Below are 22,392 nucleotides of genomic sequence, written 5' to 3'. Positions count from 1 at the left end.
ACTGCAGTATCCTCAGCAATATAATCTGTTTAATTGGTAATGTTATATAGTCAAGATCATGTGAACTATTTTGTAACTGCATAAGAATACACCCTTCTCACTGTAGTGACTGTAGTGCACCAGTGTGGGGTGTATGTATATGAGTGTGTGAACAGTTTCCTGAGATGATGGAAGGCATCAGTCAGTAAAGTCTCTTTTGTTATTTGAACCTTGCATCTCTAAGTTATTTAAAAAACCTCCCAATTAACACAGAGACATAACAGGTAACCTTGCCAAGGAACAGAACTTTGACTGATTGAGGATCAGTGCATTGCAGATGTAATAAATACAATTTGCTGATCTTTTCATTGATAGTTATCTTCATTATTTCTGAGAATATCAAAAACATGTTCAGTATAAGAAAAGCCACACACAACTTTTCAATCAAGTCACACACTAGTCTTGGACAAATCAATGAAAGCCTCTTTACTATGATTGGAACAAAATCCTGGGACTCTCCAATTCATGCCTCTGTGGAAGAACTATCACAAAATGAGTCAAGCAGACAGTTCACCAAAATCTTTGCTGGGCAACCAAGAATGGGAAATTAATTTTGTCAGTGAGGTTAAATCATTTTTCAAATGATAAATTGATAATCTTTGGAACAAGATTCAATTGCAGGCAATTCCTCCAAAGTGACAAGCTGGATGTGTGACACAGGGGCTGCTGTTAAAGAGCACACTGGTTTGTCTTAATGGCTAGTCACCAGCTGAATTATAATTTTTAATGATGATCCGTGAATTCAGATATAGAAAAGAACACAATTCATGCCATCTGGTGCCCCAACAGACAGAACACACCATGGAACCTTATGAGGGAAGAAAGATGGAAGATTAGCAAATTAAAATGTGAACAAAGCAATTGTGAAATGGTGAAATAAAGGTAATATCTTGTCTAATTCTTTCCTTGATTTTCCTGAAGGATTAGCATTCCAAAAGGTCACATTTTTTTTTGCAAGTGGTTGTGAGGAGAATAGTGATAAATGTACTAGATAGTGACTGGTATTAGTCCCTATTCCTTTTAGATTTATTGCTCAGGGTCACAAATGAACAGGCTGACAAATAGATTTCTGTCAAGAACACTCATCTATCCTTCATTGTGGCAAAAACAAATAAATAGAATTAGATTTTGTGTGGATAATAATTCAAATCACAGAAAGAGAATAATTTTAGATGGTTGAAATTTATCCTTCTGGACAATGATTTGTGCAAAAACATTGCTGCTATTTGATGTAAACTTAATATTTAATTTTTAAAAATTACAATGTATTTAAAAAAAATTTCAACACATAATTTCCTTGCAATCTTCTAAATGTAAACTTAATTAGTTATGCCAGGGCTAATAAAATGTATCTCCATTCTCCTTGTGATAAAGTCCAAAGGAGATAGCTGATAAAAACATTGAATGTGAGCACGTGTGGAATTGTTTTAGGAGGTTGGAAATGTTGAGCTTTGTACAATTCTATGAACATTTTTACTTTAGTGGAATTCATCATTCCACTCAGAAGCACAGCAAATGAAGGGAATACTGGAAGCCCTCATTTGGCTTAAGGCCAATAATGGCACAAACACAGGCTTGCTTGATAAGAGAAGAAATGGTAAATGGTTGAAATGTTACTAAATATTTCAAGGATTCATATCAATCCCAATGTGTTATTCCAATCTTGCCATTCTTCCACTTCCTCACACTTCACACTATTGAGATCTAAGTGTGAAGATCATTTGGAATTTAATAAATTCCTTCTGCTGGAAGAAAATCTGGAATTGTATGATGGAAACATATTTTTCTTGGACTTTACGTTATCCACGTAGAGCCACAAATATTTTCTTTGAATGAATACCAAGCTTGTTGAAACATTTTTAAGCATTAACCCGTGCTATCCAAATGGAACAATGATTTCCTATAACAAGTAAATAGATTGGGACATTTTCCAAAACCGATTACTATGTAATTACTTCAGGTTAACTGAAAAGATGTTCAAGTTCATTTGTCATCCGATTATACCAGTACAACCTGATGATTCAGTGTCTCCAGTCCACAGTGCAGAACAGTGAAAAACATCATCAAGACATATCATTAATACAGACAAATGAAATATATATAAAGTACATATGTACAGATATTAAAATAAATATTACTATTAAATAGTAGAGTCATGGAGAGTTGTTTTAGCAGTAATTCAGCATTCTCACTGCCCATGGGAAGAAGCTGTTCCTCAGCCTGGTGGTTTTGGCAAAGATACTTCTATATCTTTTTCCTGACGGGAGTAGTTGGAAGATACTGTGTGCATAATGGGATAGGGGTCCTCCCTGATTTTAAAACCCTCTTTCGACAACAATCCCAGTAAATCACATAGATGGAGGGGAGAGAGACTCCACTGATCCTCCCTGCTGCTTTTATGGCCCTGTTCATTGACCTCAAATCCAATGCCCCTCAACCATAACCCACTGTGATGCAGCCATCCAGGGCATTCTTGATGGAGCTCCTGTAAAAAAGTTAACAGAATGGAGGTCTATAGCCTTACCCATATATGCCTTCTAAAGAAGTGCAGTCACTTTCGCACCTTCCTGACAAGTGAGAAGGTTTTGGGTGTCCAAGATAGGCCTGAGAGTGCTAGTGGTTAGTGTGATGGTGCTTGACGTTCTGCTGCCAACCAGGACAGACTGTGGTCTTTCCGTTAGGAAATCCAGAATCCAGTTACAGAGAGGTCTGCTGAGTACCAGCTTCTGTGTTATCATTGTATTAAACACCGAACTGAAGTTAATGAATAGCAGTCTGGCGTATGAGGACTGGCATCGGGGTTAGACTGAGAGTTAACCCCTTCAGACCTCACTTGCAAATATAAGATAGCTCGAATTACCCAAGGCTGCATCTGAACCAGAAAGAACTGCAAGGCTGCTGTTTTATGCTAAGTATAGCTTCAGGACTCCATTCCAGACAGCGCTCAATCTGGATGGCCTTATCTCTTTCAGGGCAGATAGAGATGCTTCTGCTTCGATCAAGACTCAAGGAGGGTGACTGTGCATTTCTATCAATGTCTCTATTGTAAAGGCCTTCTGCTCAGCAGAGATAGATGGTGAAATGCAGACCCTTCTGCCTGCCCAGGGAATTCATGACCATACTGAATACCACAATTTACATTCTGCCTTCTGCAACTGAGGGTGAAGCAATGAAGGAGCTTATGATGCCATCTGCGAAGCCTGGACGTCCCACCCTGATGGTTGCATGATTGCCACTGGCGACTTCAACCACATCAACTGTTCTTCTACGGTTTTAATAGCATGCCAACTTCACTAGCAGAGGAGAGATCACCAACGAGTCTGGTGCGTATGTGGCTGCCCATCACCCCAACATTGGATACAATGATAACACGTATCTGTCCGATAACCCTGGCATACAGACTTGCTGGGAAAATGAACATAGTTAATGACCTGGTCAAGGGTAGGGGTGGGGAGAAGTGTGGTGCAGGGTTGGGGGAGGAGTGCCACAACAGTAATACAGGATAACTTTGAGAACACAGACTGGAGCCGTTGCAGGGAGGCAGTCACCTACAATGAATACACGAGCTCAGTGACTGTCCATTCTATTAAATGTATTGAGGATCTCATGGAGAATAAATGCCACATTACCAGGCCAAACCAGTAGCCATGGTTGGACGCAGAGTTCTGTGCAATTCTAAATGCTCAAGATGAAGCCTTCAGAACTGGAGACAAGTTGGCACTAAGATCAGCCTGTGCTGATCTCTCCCATGCAACCCAGAAGATGCACAGAAGATCCATAAGCAGTTGAGTGGCATTGGCAACATGAGGCTCATGTGGTAACATGAGTATCAAGACAATAACAGAGAACCTTGTGAGTTAATGACAATGACACCTCCCTTCCGGACAGACTGAACATCTTCTATGCTTTATTCGATGAGAAGAACAAGCTGACGCCAAAGAACGCTCTGTTTTCCCACGAAGAAGAGGTCTCTTGTGTAGCCACGGCCAAGGTGAGGAGAATAATATCCAAATTGAACCCACATAAGACAGGAGGGCCAGGCAACATACACTTACATTCAAAAAATATCAATTTGTCTGTGAATTTCCACCTTGCTCTCATCTTCACTTACTTTCCCTTTGTGAATTTGTCTCTGTCTCAAAAGTCTGGCATCCTTTCCAAACCCACAGATCCCACAGCTAACCTAAAAATAATTCATCCTACCCTCCCTCCTGCAAGAATTCCATTCTATTTTGCAAATTCCTCTGAATACTGCACAAGCTTTGATGACGAGACTTTCCACGCAAGTTATCTTTCTTACACATGACTTCCTCTTTAACTTAGCTGACACAGCTTTTGATCATGTATTTTCTGTATCTCTGCTCTCATCCCCTCCTCTTGTACAGAGCACAGTCTGTGTTTCTCTGGCCCACATTTTCCTCTACACCAGCCTCAGCATTCAATGAATCACCCCTCACAATTTCCACCACTTTCTGCTTCCAGAGACCATTCCTTTTGCAACTCCCTACTCTACTCTTCCATCTCTCCAAACACACCACTTCTCTTGGCATAATCAATCAAAGGAGGATGAAATGTGCCAAGGACCCTTACATCCTTTCCATTCACTCTTTATGAATCTGCAAAGAGATGGGCGACAGTCTCCACTCCACCACAATCATCTTGAGGACAACATGTGCAGTGAATGATGTTCCAGTTGTACAAGAAGGATCTGACTGGGAGGGCTCCTCTCAACACCAGCTAGGCCAAGTCCTGGTGCTTATTTGTGAGCCCTTCTGCCAGATGACCTGGACAGACTGCTCAGGGAACCACCCCACCAGATCCATCAAGTTCTCGTCTCTCACTTTCTGAAGGATTTTCCATGCTGATGATTGTCTGATGGACATAGGTGTTGTTCTGGAAAAACTTTTCCATAGGTGGTGTGGCAAAGTCCAGCTGACTGGAACATTGCATGGCAATGAGGCCAGCCTATTCTTTGCAACACCTGGGACAGGTAGATCCTCAGTACACAGCAGCACTTAGTGCCCTCATATTTTGGTTCTATACAAAGTCTGATGCAGCCACACATGAAGGTGGTCATCACAGTTCGTTCAGGTGAAACATTGATTCACTTGCACTTCTTCCAGTTTAGTGTGCCAGATTCAGTGTTCATGAACTGGTCTCCTTTACTTTGGAGGATGCAAACAGAGATAGGGTGCCCACTTTGCAGGACACCTATGTTCAGCCTAAAGTAAAACACAAAAGTCTGCATGGATGAAGTGAAAAACAATCCTGGAGAAACTCAGCAGGTCAAACAGGGTCCTTTATATAACAAAGATAAAGATACATAACCAACATTTCGGGCTTGAGTCCTTCATCAAGGCATCATGGGTTTGTACCTACGTTCAGCCTGCAGACTTAATACTAATCTTCCAGCTACTTGTCACTTTAATTCTCCAATCCATTCCCTCTCTGATCCTTCTGGCATCCTTCACAATGCTAATGAGGTCCAATAGAATCACATTTAATCTTCAATTTGGGCATGGTGCAGCTATCCAGACTCATTACTGAAGAGTACTATTTCAGATATTTTGCTTTGTCTCTATCAGAAATAATATCAATGATATCAACTCAATTCTTCTTTCTTCATGGCCAATGCATCATCTGCTGGACATTTCCTATATTCATGACTTGTATTATCATCTAAATGACTTCAGTGGAATTTCCTTTGTCCTATCTATGCTAATGGCCCTGTCCCCAACATGTGGGGTCCTTCCTCCCCACTCCAACTCACACCTGAAATTGACAACTTAAAACTAATTTCACAAGTCCTGACAGACAGTCATTCTGAAGCTTGAACAGCATTTCTCTTTCCAGAGATGCTGACTGACCTGCTAAACTTTTCCAGCATTAGGCTGGGAGAATATTACAAAGCAGCATGTATATTGCTCTGGTTAAAGATTCAATTAAACATGGATAATCGTGTTTTTAAGTATAAATTGAGATCATAAATCATGTGTAACAAACACAATATCCTTTGAACAAACTGTGCAGAAAAAGGACTGAAATTGATTCCAAAAGCATTTATAGGGCTATTCCATTAGAAAAACAATGTGATAATCAGGGGATTCCTGGCCTCACCCATCACAAATACAGTAAAACCCCTGGTATCTGGCACATATGGGGATTGGTAAATGTGCTTTTCATTTGCTTGAGATTGCTTGGTTGCATGAATTGATGAATTAACGGCGAGGTGCACCAGTTTTAAATGTTCATATTTTTTACTTCTTTATTTTCTTTACGTTTTTTTGCCATTTGCTTGAGGTTGCTGGTTGCTTGAATTTCGGATACAAAGGGTTTGACGGATACAAAGGGTTTGTCTGTATTCCCTTTGTTCTTTCCATTTCTCTCCACTCTTTTTGCAACATAAGTTGTTTTCTCACTTTCTCAGTTCCAATGAAGGTTCTTCAATCATAAATATTAACTCCATTTCCTCTTACACAGATCCACCTGGCCTGCTTAATGTGTCCTGTATTTTCAATTTTTGCTTCTATACATAGCCTAACAAATGAAAGGAGTTGTTTTGGGAATGTTTACAATCATAAACTAAGCAGTAATAGTTTGTCTAAATTGCCACATGGAACCATGAATAAGCCTTTTTAAATTACAAACCACCATATATTATCCAACTGGCAAAAATATTTCCCATATAGTTTTTATGTTGCATTTTATTAAACTGTGAAGCACGGTTGGATGGCACAGTTGGCATAACCTGCAATCAGGACCAGGATTTGAATGCTACGGCGTCTATAAGGAATTGGTACATTCGCCCCACGTCTGCATGGGTTTTCCCCAGGGACTCCGGTTTCCTCCCACCATTCGAAACATACTGGGGGTGTAGATTAATTCATGGACTCATGGGCCGAAATGGCCTGTAACCATGTTGTATGTCTAAACTAAAAAATGAGCATTCTCAAAATAAATTGGTTATATAATTTTGTTTTAATACTGACCTGCCCAAAGAGAACATATAAAAGGCAACCAAATTTTGCTTGTCTTAATCAATTTCCATATAGTCGTAAGAATTAGGAGGATTAGCTATCAAATGAAGCTAACCTATTAAATATAAAAAGATTAAAATATTGACAATGTTGGAAACCTAATGATCTATCTCAGATGTGAAAGGACCAGACAGTGCAATGTCATGAGCAAGGGATTTTTAAAGAAAAGATCTCATAGCAAAATAACTGAAAAACCAAAATGTATGAAAGTAAATAAATGGACTCGCCAGATTGTTTCAGAAAATAAAGAGGGTAGTATTTTTATCTGGCAGGTTTGTCAAATTAGGATGACCCATGAATAGGCTGATTGTATTGTAAATTTTCATCCTAAATTGTGTGAAAACTTATTGTGAATGAGATTCTATTCTCTGCTTGTCATTTTTTAGGTAATTAGTGTACAGTGAAGAAAAATCGATGATTCAATCATATATAATTTCATCTAGTTCTAACTTGAGTTATGATCACACACTGAAGAATTACATGCATGAATGGTCTTGCCCCAATTACCGTCTGATTTTATATCTTAATATTCCAATTAATACACAGGATGTTGGCATCACTACTCAGACCAGTGCATATTACTGACCTTCAATTGTTGAACCACGATGGCATCTTTGGAGCAATTAGATATTCACATCAGTGAAGTTCTGGAGTAAAACAGTCCTGGTTTCTTTCACAAATAGACAATGATGAACCAGATGATTACATTGGTAGTCTAGTAGCTTTATGGCCACCATTACAGTTTTATTCCAAGTCTCACACCACCAGGTTCAGGAACAGCTGCTACCCCTCCACCATCAGACTCCTCAACAACAAACTCAATCAGGGTCTCTTACTTTTGCACTTCATTGATTTTTTTTTCTCTCTCAGTTTCTTTATTTGTTTACATGTATACTGTTTATTGAGTACAGCTTTTTTTTTTGAATCACCACAGGAAAAAGAATCCTAGGGTCGTGATGTCATGTACTCCGACAATAAATATGAAATCTGTAATATATTGAATTGGTCAAGGGAATTTGAATCAAACAAACTCACCAAGACAGATGCTGAAAAACCAAAATTCTCAGAGAAAATCCTTGATCAACTGATAATCCTCATATTTAATTAATTAAGCAACCCATCTAATTAATTAATTTGAAGATTTTAATTAGTTGATTAATATATTGGTTGTCAACCTGGACCACAAAAAAGTTAATATAGTCCACAGTTTTAATATAGACCATAAAACAACCTTGCTGATAACATACCCTTGCAGATGAGGCTAGCATATGATTTGCCTTTCCAATTAGTAACAGACTGGTCAGTTATGATTAAAGTATATCAACCTGTAATGTTTAATATTCTATTTCCTCTTTCAACAGATGCTGCCAGATCTTCTAGGTATTTCAAGCACTCATGTATAGCTCATGGATTAAACAAATGCAATGTTCTGTATTTAATTGTGAAGACCTTAAGACATTGGAGTAGAAATAGACTATTCAGCCCATCAACATTCCTTCCCTGCCATTTAATCATGAACTGATCCATTTCCCCAGTCACAACCCCACTTGTTCTGGCACCTTTTTTTCCTCTCCTCATTTCTATCTCTCCTTTTACATCTTCTTTAGAGAGATCATCTGCTATTACCTGATGTCCTTCATCTCAACTGGGATCACCACCTTTATTAAGCTTTGATTTAATCTCCACTCCATCACATTCCACTTGTTATCTTCACTTCTCTGTAATTTAAGGCATGGATGTGTTCAGCTTTACCCATTTTCCTGATGAAAAGTGATAGGCCTGAAATATTCACTGTTTTTCACTCCATAGATATGTATAGCTTGACCTGTGGAGTACTCCTGGTATGTATTTTATTTCAATGTTGGCAAGGAAATGAGAGAGTATGGATTGAAGTGCTAGCCAGCTCAAGAAACATCTATATTAAGGCTGCTGGAGACTGTGGTCAAGTTTCAGAAAAGTAGGGACACCTTGCTTTTCAAAGCTCGGGGGTGCTGCCGAAGCTGCTGTAATGGCAGCATTGCCGCTGGTGCAGACTCATGGAAAACAGATAGTGAAGTCGTGGAGTCACAGTGCTCCCGCAGGGTCCAATCAACCAGTTCAACTGCTGTCAGTTCCATAAAGGCCTTGAATAGCCCATTAAAGGAGCCGACGGTAGTTTTATTTAAAATCCCATGACTGTGGGATCTGTGCACAAGATGGCAATACCTATGATCAGAAGCAGCCACAAGGGGTTGCAGATTTCAGGGAAGTGGAGAACTGGCACAGCACACCAGAAAATGGGGAGACAAACCCCCCATCAGAGGAGATGACCCATGAGACAGTGACTACATGTGATTAAAAATGTAAACTGATCTTCAACATATGTAAAACCTTCAATACTAACCGTTAAGCATTGGCGGCATGAGTGGAGAAATGGAAAGGAAAAATAATGAAGAAATCTTTTTGAAGGATTAAGCATACAAGTTAAATGGAATGCTCATTTGCATTTATCTTTATTTTGGGAGAGTAAAGAATAGTTCAGGTTTCTAGAAGAGTAAAGTGGTTTTCTGAAGTGAAGCAAGTCCTTGGTAGGATTAAATTATAAATTTTTAATATTTAGACTGATATTTCAGCCCATGAGTCCGTGTTGCCCAATTTACACCCAATTAACCTACGCCCACAGAATGTTTCGAATGGTGGGAGGAAACCAGACCCTGAGGAAAAACCCACGCAGACATGGGTAGAGTGTACAAAATCCTTACATTCAGCGTGGGATTCGAACCCCAGTCCTGATCGCTGGTGCTGTAAAGGCATTAAGTTAACTGCTACGTCAACCGTGCACACCATGATTAAGGGTGGTCAGAGATACTGACTACGTGGTGTATACACTGGAGAAATGGATTAAGTTTTGCAGAGTACTTGCATTCAATACACAAGAGAGATTCTGAATGATTGCTTCCCATGGTCTGTTGTTAGCAGCACAAAATAAAGGTGAAGGGAAGCTATATGGATTAAACAGAAACAAGGGTGCAAACACTTTATTGGAGTCGTGATATAGGCTCCTCTTTAGTCAATGAGAATTGGAGGGAGCATATGTATAGCAAAATTGCATAGCTGTAAAACAAAATGGAGGAATGGAGGCACAGCGCTATCCCGCTGAGTTCTACTGCCCAGTCCAACTGCCTATGGCTCCGTACAGGCTTTAAATAGCTTATTAAAGAGTCAGAGTTTTATTTAAAATCCTACAACTGCAGAGTCTGGGACCAAGATGGTGGCGCCTTTGTACTGTCGCGACCACAATGATTGCAGACTCCAGGGGAGCAACAGAATAGCTCAGGGCACCAGTAATGGGGATAAAACTCCCTGTTGAGAAGAAACAGAGGATGATGACCATGGTGGCGGGCCAGTGAAGGTTCTTCGGTTGAAGGACATTCACAGGCAGTGAGTTGTTGGCAACTTGCAGGCAAGGAACCCACACAGACTGCGGGTTGCTGGTGACTTGAGGTCAAAAGACTCACACCAGGCTACTGGCTATTGGAGACTGGCTCATGAGAACCAGGTATCGGAACTGAGATTCAAGAGCATGCCGAGGACAAGAAGGGCTCCCGAAGGGCCCTGGGTGCTCATTGTCAGAGGTTTGGATCTGGGCTCGGATTGCCAATGGTTTGAACTGGAGTCTTGTGCTGCTGCAGAGGCTGCGGGAATGCTGGAGGTGAATCCACGTACAGTCTGTGATTGAGGGGACTTCTCTTTCTCTGACTGGAAGGAGGTCTGGGCAAAGCTAATGGACGATCTTTGCCTCCCTTATAGCAGACTAAATGCAATTTTGTGTAATATATTTCTGTTTTATTACAACAATAAATAGTATCTGATCTGAATAATAGGGTAATATTACTGATATATTTTTAACTCCCTTTATATTAACTGGGCACCCATTGAACAAAGGACTTAGATGGAGCAGAACATGTAGTGTGCCTAAGAGAGCATCTTTAATCAATACATTGAGGGTCTTACTGAAGAGGTCAAAAGATTGGATCTGCTCCTGAAGAAGGGCTCAGGCCCAGAATGTATGATCTGCTGAGTTTCTTGAGCATTTTTGTGTACTGTACCAGAACAGATTTTCTAATTTATCTACGAGAGCACAGCACTTTGTTGGACTCTTTCAAAGAATTACTTCTGCTTTCTCCACTACTTTCACATTACCTAAAACATGCCATTTCCCTTTCTAAGTGACTATTAAAAAAACTGTCTACCTTTCTAAAACAGGTAACTCCAAGCTCAAACCAGTTATTCCTTAAAATTTCCCCATGTTCTTTTATACCAATCACCTTGATACACAAGAATTAGTAGCAGGAGTAGGCCTTCTAGTCATCTAGCATGCTATGTCATGGCTGATCTGGTCGTGGACTCAGCTCCTAATTCCTCCAAAATGCATTTATGTGTTAAATACTGTTAAAGAGATGACCTTTACTAATTTCTTGGGCAGGTAATTCTACAGATATTCTACTCTCTAGGACAAACATTTCCTCCATGTCTTAAATCTACTCCCCTGAATCTAGAGGCTATATCCTTGGGTTCCAGTATCACTTGCCAGAGGAAATAATCTCCCTGCTTCTATCTTAACATTTTTTTCAAAATTTTATGTCTCATTCTTCTAAACTCCAATGAGAAAAGTCCCAGGCTATTTAATCTCTGCTCACAAGCTAACCCTTTAAGTTCTGGAATCATCTTGGTGAACCTGCTCTGCACTGCCTCCAAAGCCAGTGTACCTTTTTCAAGTCAGGAGACCAGAACTGTACACAGTACTCCAGGAGCTGCCTCAGCAGTTTTCTGTACCATTATCAACATCATTTTTGGAGTATTATCTTTCTCATTGAATGCCCTCAATAAAAAGTTTTAAATTCACATTTCAGAATTAAATGTACATTTCCTGATTTTAAAAAAATCATTAAGTCATTTGATTTTGTTTTTAAATTTCCTTTTTTTTAAACTTCATCCCTTTACAATGGCATCATTTCAACCACTTCTCTCCCCTACCCTCCCACCAATCTTCAAGCCCTAGAAAATACTGGGAGTCATTTCTGCTGATAGTTGACATTAACACAAAGCTAAAACACATATCATGCGCCAATATAAAAAAAATGTATTTATATTTAAAAATAAAATTTTCAATTCTAGCTTTGACTTGTATCAGGGAGCTGTCATGTGTAACATCTTTTATTGTAGGTCATTAATCGGGTTTTAAATGTTGAATTTACACGAACTTCCAGAAATTATTTATCAGTCGTTTCTGTCGCACAGTCCATTTACAATGGGTTTTTGTTAGTTTGATCATGCCTCCCCGTTCTCCTGCATCCACACCAGCAACTCTACCTTTACAGCAGCTTGATAGTGCTGCCATTTTTATGAATGGCTTTGGCAGATTTTATTTTAAAATTTATTTAATTGTTTGCATCATTACAGGGGAAAAAATGAATAAAACATCAATCAAATATCCATAACCAGTGATACAAAAAAATTAATTTTTATATTTTTCTCCCCATCCTCTCTCCCACCCAAAAGTAAGAAAAAGAAAGATATACCTACCATTTAATATACAATAATATTACACATATAATCATTAATTGTTATTAAAAATTACTAATTAAGAGGAGTGGATAACATAGAAGAGGTGAACAGAAAACTATCCATGAAATCCATATATGGTTTCTAAATACTATAATTTTTTTAACTCGATTCCTTAAACTATACATAATTTTTTCCAAAGGTATACAATTTTGCATCTTATTATACCATCTACTTAATAACACTTCTGTATCACTTTTCCATGATATCGTTATACATTTCTTTGCAGTTTCTATTGCAATACTTAAAAAATTTTCTTGGTATTTGTCCAATTTCAATTTTATATCCTTTTCATAAATATCACCAAGTAAAAATATTCTTGGATCCTTTGGTAGCTTTATCTTCATAATTTGCCCTAATAATAAACTCAGTTCATTCCAAAACCTTTCCACTTTTTCACAAGACCACAATGAATGCAAAAAGTCCCCATTTCTTTCATATATTGAAACACTTAATTGAATAATTAGGATTAAGTTCATTCAACTTATGTGGAGTTTAATACAATTGATGAAGAAAATTATATTGAACCATTTGATATCTAACATTTACTGTATTCGTAACACTTTCAGAACATAATTTGACCAAATCTTCTCCTGAATTTGTATATTTAAATCTTTCTCCCATCTATTGGCAGGTAGATTCTTGATAAGCATGAGGCTGAAAGATGACTACAAGTAGATCGAAATGAGTTATAATGGTTACAAGCAGAGCATTCACAATCTTTTGAAATGCAAAGCAGGCTTGAAGGATTCTTCATGACCAATTCCTGCTTGATCATGTTTGTATGTGACGTATTTTGTGAAATAAAAAGGAAGCAATGCAGGCTAGATGTTTGTTTTAAAGTAGAGCATGAGAAGAGAGAGACAACAGATAAATAAAGAAATGTAATCTATTATATGAAATTTTGTATACAGAAAACAAGACATTAAACCTTTCTAAAATGCCATTTTGACCCTCAGCTGTCCAATTTTGGCCATCACATTCTGTGGAGATTATAGCAAGGCTATGGGAAAAATTTATTTGTATGTTTCCAAGGATGTACCATTTTAGTTGCATATATTGTCAATGTTGTTATTCAGGATTTGGAGAGGCTGAGAAAGGAGGCAAAAATAGGGTATACTACGCAGTATAAGATCAGAGAACTGGGAAGTTTATGGGAACAAGCAGCAGAAGATTAAAAAATGAATTTGGAGCAAATTTGCATGTAGTATAAAATCAAATAGGAAAATTTTCTCTTGATGTACAAATAAGAAGATAGCTTGGGTAAATATGGGAACTTCAGAGAGCCAGTCTGGTGAATTTAAAACAGCAAATAGACATCTTAAATAATTTTTTTGGCATCATTCTTCACATTGCTTTTATCCTTAAGATCTTAGACTGGCTAATTTAAAAAGAGAATGGAAACATTTACAAAAATCTCAATTAGAAAGGATAAAATATTAGAGAAACCCAGGGCTAAAGGAAGGGAAGTCACCAGGACCTGATGGACTAGGGTATTAATGGAAGAAGTCGCAGAGAAATCAACCCATTTGTTGATTTTTTTTTAAATAGTGAACTCCAAGATACCAGATTGGAAAATAGCCAATGTAATTCTTTTATTCAAATAAAGGAGAAAGGCAGAGAGGGAGAACGACAGGCCAGTTCGTTTGACATAGTATGATGCTATAGTCAATCAAAGGAGAAATAGTTGTACACGGTATTCAGCTTTACTGAATGATTTGCTAAACTAAATCAATGTGGTTTTATGAATAGTAAATTATGGTTAACAAATTTGCTTGAATTCTTTGAGGATGTAACAGAGAGCTGATAGAGGGAAACCTGTAGATTTCAATAAGGCATTTGATAGGCTGGTAATAAATTTAAAATAATATGGTATCAGAAAAAGTGTTGGAATGGATTAAAAACTGATAGCCTCATAGAAAGTTAAGTTGAAATAACTAGGACATTTTCAGGCTGGCAAGAGGTAATTGTGGGAGGACTGGTAAAATCATTTCTTGGCCAGGAGTTGTCCACTATTGACATTAATGGCCTGGAGGAAAGAGTAGTAAGGTGTATAAATTTGCCAATGAAACCAAACAAATTGGAAGGGAATATAATGTGACATAGATATTGTCAATCTGTAACAGGAAGTAGAGTGAGAACAAAACAAGTAAATGGAATTTAATGTGGGGAAATGCAAGGTCATTCACTTTAGTCAGAGAAATCATAAAACATTATTTCTAAAGTGGAGAGACTTCAGGAAAGCCGGAGGGACACAATCCAGAGATCACTGGAGAATCAGAGGCGGAGTGGTGAGCAAATTTAGGTTAATGGGAGTCACTATCTCAGAGGATCTTTCCTGGAACCAAGCATCATGAAGAAAGCACATCAGTACCTTTACTTCCTCAGGAGTTTGCAGAGGTTTGGTAATGACACCAGAAGCCCTGGAAAATTGCTACAGAGGTGTGGTGGAAAGTGTGCTGGCCAGCTGCATTGTGGTCCGGTATGGGAAGACCAATACCCCTAAGCAAAAAGCTTCCCAAAAGGTAGTGGACAGCCCAGGACATCACAGACAAAACCCTCCCCACTATTTAGTACATCTACAGGGAACATTGCCATTGGAGGGCAGCAGCAATCATCAAGGACCCATACCACCCAGCACAAGCTCTGTTCTCACTTCTGCCATCAGAAAAGAGGTATAGATGCCACAAGACTCACACAACCAGGTTCAGAAACAGCTGCTACCCCCTCCACCATCAGATTTCTCAATCATAAACTCAAGCAGAGACTCATTTAAGGACTCTTGTGCTCTTTATTGATTTTCTTTTATTCTCTCTGTGTTGCAGTTTGTTTATATTCATTATCTGTTACATAAATTTATTTATTTAGATGCTTATGCTGTGCACACCTTATTTTTTGCACCACCAATTAGTGGTAATTCTGCTGGGTCTGGCTGCCCACAGGAAAAAAGAATCTCAGGGTTGTATGTGATATAATGTTTGTACTCTGACAATAAATCTTAAAATGAATGCCAAATGGATCTAGATCTGTTCCTACGTGCATCACAAAAAGCTAGCAGGTAGATCCAACAAGTAGTTAAGGTAAACAGCATCTTGGCCTTTATTCCAAAAGGGTTCATGTTTAAAAATTGGGAGGTTTTGTCAGAATTGTACAAGATGCTGGTGAGACCACTTTACCTACAAATGTGTAATATTTGAGGCAGTTTGAAGGAGATTCACCAGATTAATTGATGGAGATGAAAGGGTTGCCAGAAGAGACTCAAAATATTCCTCAGAGTATTCCTCAGAGGAATGAGGAGTGACCTATTCAAACACATGAGATCCTAAGGGGCTTGACAGTGTATATATAGGGATGTTTTCATTTGTGGGAAAGTCTTGAACAAGGGGATATAACAATAAAGAGCTGGCCATTTTAAAATTGAGATATGTGGAAATTTTTCTCAGAGGGTGATGAATTTCTCGAATCCTTTGCCCCGACAGGTAGTGGAAGCTGGATTTTTGGAAGCAGTTAAAATAGATCAAGAATTAGAGGGGTATTGAGAAATGGTAAAGGCCAGCATAGAACAGCCATGATCATGTGAAGATGAGAAAGGATTGAAGGACTTAATGGCCTAGTCCTCCTCCTATTTTCTTTACTCGCAAGAAATTTTTGAGTGGTATTTAAAGGATGAGACATAAAATTTTGAAAAAAAAATGTAAGATGCTATGGGTGAAGGGAAAACAAATTATTACAATTTTAAGTGATTTTTAAAAGGTTTTATTTGGAAAAATTACACTCTCAGTGCACAACATACATACTATATTTAACTGCAGTCAGTAAAAGAGTGACCTCACATTAGAACCAACAATTAAATCTTGGTATTGGCTGGAAAACTGAGTTCTCTGTACTATATATATATACATAAAATATTTTCTATGGTCATATGTTGCAGTTTTCATTAACCTGCTCAAATCTGGTCCAGCAGTGGTCTTTTGAGCAGGAATTTAACTTATATAATTGAGACAACAAAAAAAAGAAAATTAAAGTCTCAAGTAGACTGGAACATCCCACTGCTCATGTGAGAGGTATTGGTAGTCTTTTCACCACCTCAGCGGTAAGTCTCAGATAGGCATTGGCCTATAAAATAAAAGCAGAAAAACTATTAGGATTGTGGTGATATGTCATTACACCACTAGGTCACCAGGGGTCATCCCGGTGTCCTTGTATATAAAGCAGTGCAGAGCTACAGTCTAGCCTTCCAGGTTCGTCTTGCAGAGAGACAAGACCTTAGTGTACATATTAGTTTATGAAAGCTGTCTTATAATCGCACTGCTGGTGTGGTTATTGTCAGTACAAGGATAATTTATCTGATGTGTACTTATCAGATGCCGAATACTGATGGTTATTCTTTTTTTTTGAAGTGCACATCATTCAGAAACTGCCAAGACAGTGAATAATATTTCAGAAAATCAATGCATTAATCAAATCAATGCAGAAAATCAATGCACTAACTAAACAACAAAAATGTATTTCTACCACAAAGAAAACATTCCAAAAACAAACTCCCTTTGGCAATTATTTGTCATGGTCTTCAGTTAAAAAGACCACAATTTGAAGTCTTGTCTGCACATGCAATTCCTTCATTATCTGCATCTATTTTGTTTCATCAACTGACAAGCTGCACTTTTTTAAAAAATCATGAATATTAATGCAGAGCATAATGAAATATTCAGTCAAATCACATCTTCTTCCTTTGCTCCTTGACACCATGCAGCTTAGAGATTCAATTGCCAAGATACTCAGACAACAGTGCTTTGTGATACTTGCACTGTACTCCACAAGGATCATAAGCCTCACTATGTCCAATTCAACTGCAAAAGCTGAAAAGCTTGCATGAGATGATCATTATTATGATGTTGATGACCTTTTCACAACTTGAAAAGGATTTTTTGCATTCACCTTCCAAACAGACTAAATAAGTTCAAATTAAATTGATTATTGTGTTACACGAGCCCAGAGGACTCCAAAACCCACCAGCAATAGAAATTCACCGAGACAAGGGTTACTTAAACAAAAGTTGCTTTTAATTTTCTTTAAACATAAAAACAGGATCAAACTTTAACTTATTACTATCAACTTAACCCCATTCTAATTCTAAGTGTACGTGTATGTAATGTGTACATATTCAGGAAAGATTTTTGATTCACAGTCCAATCATTCACTTCTCACTTCTCCAAGTTCACTGGTATCAGACAATTCTTATACTGTGCACATATCAACATTTATGAATCTTCACCAGGTTCTGGTGTTTAAAGTTAAATGGTTACCACTCAGGAAGATTCTTGTTGGTTTCAGAGAGAGATTCATTGCTCGTTGAACACACAAAAAACTGATTTCCTCCAATCAGTCACTTCAATGTCTTGCCGAAGAAACTTGCCCCACCATGGGTTTTCTAAATGATAATCTCTTCTTCCAGGTCACCACAGAGTAACTCTTGGTTCCCTTATTTCAGGAGAAACACTAGCTAGCCATTTCCTCTTGTAAGGACTACAAGGATTTTGAAAAGGCAGAACTCACAACCCATCTTCAAAATGGGGTCTTTCAACAAGCCTGCCAACTTGCCATTCTGCAGCCTCACCTTCTACTGCAAGACTTACTTCACTCCTTCTCTCTCTCTCAGAGAAGAATCCTGTTTGTTCTTTCCTCTTGCTGCTTGTAAAAACCAAAACCTCCCCCAAGGCTCCAAACCCAATCGTTTAAAGATCTTATTAGCATTTGAGCCTGGAGTTTGAACCAGGAGCTTCAGCAAGGCTCCTGCATTTTAAATGAGATGTCTTTTGTGAAGTGTTACCCTGTTTGTAAAGTGACCTACACTAAACCCTCCACAATCTCTTTGAAAGACATATTTATCCATAAACATAATAACCTGTAACAATTGGAAAATGTGCATATATTGTATATCACAAAGTAAATGGGGGAAAAAAAACACCAACTTATCAACATCAGACGGCTTAATATTCCATATTTTGTGATTTAATCACAGTGTAAAAGACCATTTGGCCCAATTGCAATATGCAAGAGTAAAACAACCAGCTCTATTCACACTTCTGTTCCAAATAGAGCTCTGCATCTTCCTTTTGTTCTGATATTTAACTTGCTCCATCTTAAATGACACAATGGAATGTGCCTCCACCATGACCCCTGGCAATGCATTCCAAACTTTGCTTACTAAAAAATACCTTTTTTTCTTCATAATTACTTCTGGTTCTTTTGCCAATCACCTTAATTCTCTGATGAAAGGTTCTCAACCCAACCATCAACTTTTTTTTTACCTTTTAGAGTCCCTTGTAAATGCTTCTGCATCAATCCAAGGATCTCCAGTCAATGAAAATAACTAGATCCCCTCATCCCTGGAATAAATTTGGTAAATCTCTCCTGTTTTGACATATTTTGTAAAGTGTAGAAGCCAGAACTGGTCAGTCCAGTTCTAGCTGAACCGGTCAGAGTCCAGCATTCAATAATAGTTCACCAAAACATCTGTACCTTTCTATGTTAAAAATCAGCATCCAAAGTGATTTTAACCATTTTGTCATACTTTCCTGCCACTTTCAATGAACTATGTAAACGTACCCCAGATGTTTATTCTCATATTTCTTTTAGAATTGCGCCTTTTAGTTTACATTCTTGCTGTCAAAGTGTAATACTTCACATTTAACATTAAATTTCACATCACATCAAAAGCACACATCAATATTCAAAATTGAGTTTTGATAGCAAGGAGAAATTAAAACATTAAAATATTTATACCAAAATGCAACATACCTCTGGACTGTCTGGATGAGATACAATAATAGGCTGGCCTTTATCTGACATTTCTCTTATATTTACATGTAGTGGAATATCACCTATAAAAAGACATCAGAACTTTCATCTTTCTAGTCTTATCAAATCTGAAGACAAAAATCAGGTTATTATACATGGTATACGAAATAGAAAATCATGACCATTTTTCAGTCAACTTATGATGTAATGGCCATTAGAGACTTGGCTGACACAAGGACAGGATTAGTTAATGCAAGTTCTGGGGTTTAGAGGTTTCAAAAAGGGATTGGGAGGAGATAAAAGTCAGATAGAATATCTGCCCCTGCAGAAAATCATTCTGGATGGAAGTCAGAAACAGGAAGGGAGCAATCACTTTATTGGGAGTATTCTATAGGCTCCCAATTAGCCACTGGGATACTGAGAAGAGAAAAAGGCAGAAGTCCAAAAATAACAGGATTGTTGTGATGGGAGACTTCACTTCCCTAATATTGACTGGCATTGCCTTTGTGCAATATGTTCACAGAGCAGAATTTGTCAGGCGTGACCAAGAAAGATTCCAGAAACAGTATGTCAACAAGATAACCAGAGGAGAGGCCATACCGGGTAACGAACCTGGTCAGCCAACAGACTACTTGGTGATTAAGCATTTCATCGACAGTGACAACAAATCCCTGACTTTTAGCATCACTATGGACAAGGATAGAAGTAGACAAAATGGAAAAGGTTTTAATTGGGGAAGGGCCAATTACATTCTCCCAAGGACGAACTTGGGAGAATGAATTTGGAACTGGTGTTCTCAGGGAAATGCGTAGCGGAAATATGGAGGATGTTTAAGTATAACTTGCAAGTCCTGGACAGGTTTGTCTGAAACATGGAAAAGATGGTAGGGTAAAGGAACTATGGTTCATAAGCAAGATGCAACAGCAATTCAAGAGGAAGAAGGAAGCATATACCAGATTTAGGAAGCAACGGTCAGGAAGGGCTCACGAGAATTATACGTTAGCCAGGAAGGAACTTAAGAAAGGACTTGGGAGAACTCGAAGAGGGTATGAGAAGTTCTTGGCAAGTAGGATTAAGCAAAAATCAGAAGGATTTCAATACATGTGAAGAACAGAAATGAGACCAGAGTAAGAGTAGGAGCAAAAAGGGATGGTGGGGCGGGGGGGGTGGGAATATGTGCCTGGAGATAGAGAGATCCTAAATTAATATTTTGCTTCAGTGTTCACTAGGGTGAGCGACCTTGGAGAATGTAACAGGTCAATGCTGGAGTAGATCAAGGTGAAGAAAGAGGAAGTACTGGATCTTCTAATGATTCAGATAGAAGAATTACTGGGACTGGACAGAATATTCCCTGATTATTGGGCCATTGGCAATGATTTTTGCATCCTCCTTGGATGCAGGAGAGTTACTGGAGGTTTGGAGAATGGCAAATATAGTCCCCGAAGAAAAGCAAGAGGGAAACTCTGGGAATTTTCAACCAGTGAGACTTGCTTCAGCGGTGAGCAAACTATTGGGGAAGATTCTTAAGGTTCAGACGCTAGGTATTCATGGTGAAGTAGTGAATTGGATTTAACAATGGCTGGACAAGAGAACCCAGAGAGTAGTGGTGGATGATTGCTTCTTAGTTTGGAGGCCTGTGACTAGTGGTGTGCCTCAGGGATCAGTGCTGGGACCATTGCTGTCTGTCATCTATATCAATGATCTGGATGATAATGTGGTAAATTGGATCAGCAAGTTTGCAGATGACACTAAGATTGGAGGTGTTGTGGTCAGCGAAGAATTTTTCAAAGCTTGCAGAGGGATCAGGACCAGCTAGAAAAATGGGCTGAAAAATGGCAGACGAAATTTAATATAGACAAGTGTGAGGTGTTGCATTTTGGAAGGACAAACCAAAAAAGGACATATACAGTAAATGGTAGGGCATTAAGGAGTACAGTAGAACAGAGGGATCTGGGAATACAGATACATAATTCCCTGAAAGTGGATAGAGGTGATAAAAGAGCTTTTGGCATATTGGCCTTCATAAATCAAAGTATTGAGAACAGGAGTTGAGATGCTATGTTAAAGTTTGTACAAGACATTGGTGATGCCAAATTTGGAGTATTATGTGCAGTTTTAACTAACTGCAGGAAAGATATCAAAAGGATAGAAAAAGTGCAGAGAAGATTTACTAGGATGTTGCCCAGACTTCAGGAACTGAGTTACAGGGAAAGGTTAAACAGGTTAGGATTTTATTTGCTGGAGCATAGAAGAATTAGGGGCGATTTGATAAAAGTATTTAAAATTATGAAGGGGATTGACAGAGTAAATGTAGATAGGCTTTTTCCACTAAGGCTAGGTGAGATGCAAACCAGAAGACAATGGGCTAAGAGTGAAAGGGGAAAGTTTAAGGGGAACATGAGGGAAGAACTTCTTCATACAAAATGTGGTGGGGGTGTGGCATGAGCTTCCAGCTAAAGTCGTGAATGTGTGCTCAATTTTAACATTTAAGAGGAATTTGGACAGGTACATGGATGGGAGAGTTATGGAGGGCTATGAACAGGGTGCAGGTCAGTGGGAGTAGATCAAGGTGAAGAAAGACAAAAGAAGATGGTTCTGCACAGACTAAAATGGCCAAAGAGGCCTGTTTCTGTGCTATAATGTTCTATGGTTCAATGACAGGAATTACAAGCATTTAGAAATAAATAGTCTTCTCAGGGATAGTCAGAATGGCTTTGTGAGGGGCTGGTTGTGTCTCACAAGTCTATTTGAGTTTTGTGAGGAAGTTAAAAAAAAAAGAGGAATTGATGAAGGTAAGGTGGTGATGTGGTGTATATGGTTTTTAGTGAGTATTGGAAAAGGTCTGCCATGGTAGGCTCATTCAGAAAGTCATGAGGTATGGGATCCATGCAACTTTAGCTGTGTGGATTCA

The 22,392-nt window shown here is 38.5% G+C and overlaps 1 protein-coding gene across 7 annotated transcripts in view; it reads right to left on the bottom strand.

The window, feature by feature from the left end:
- Positions 1 to 22,392, bottom strand: part of nubpl (nucleotide binding protein-like) — a 58,046-nt gene that overhangs the window by 19,307 nt on the left and 16,347 nt on the right. For 5 of the 7 annotated variants that reach the window (XM_069916725.1, XM_069916726.1, XM_069916722.1 and 2 more), the window contains 2 exons: positions 19,482 to 19,564; positions 16,407 to 16,796 (listed from right to left, as the gene is read on the bottom strand). In XM_069916725.1, the coding sequence (XP_069772826.1) occupies positions 16,734 to 16,796; positions 19,482 to 19,564 (146 nt within the window). In that variant the 3' untranslated portion in view covers positions 16,407 to 16,733. Of the gene's footprint in view, positions 1 to 16,406; positions 16,797 to 16,878; positions 17,098 to 19,481; positions 19,565 to 22,392 lie in introns of those variants that run through there. The other 2 variants (XM_069916724.1, XM_069916723.1) reach the window with 2 other exon arrangements.

Source organism: Narcine bancroftii, chromosome 2 (assembly GCF_036971445.1).
Source record: "Narcine bancroftii isolate sNarBan1 chromosome 2, sNarBan1.hap1, whole genome shotgun sequence".
Taxonomy (NCBI): Eukaryota; Metazoa; Chordata; class Chondrichthyes; order Torpediniformes; family Narcinidae; genus Narcine; species Narcine bancroftii.
The sequence above is the reverse complement of the archived record's forward strand: the minus strand, read 5'-3'. Positions and strand labels throughout refer to the sequence as shown.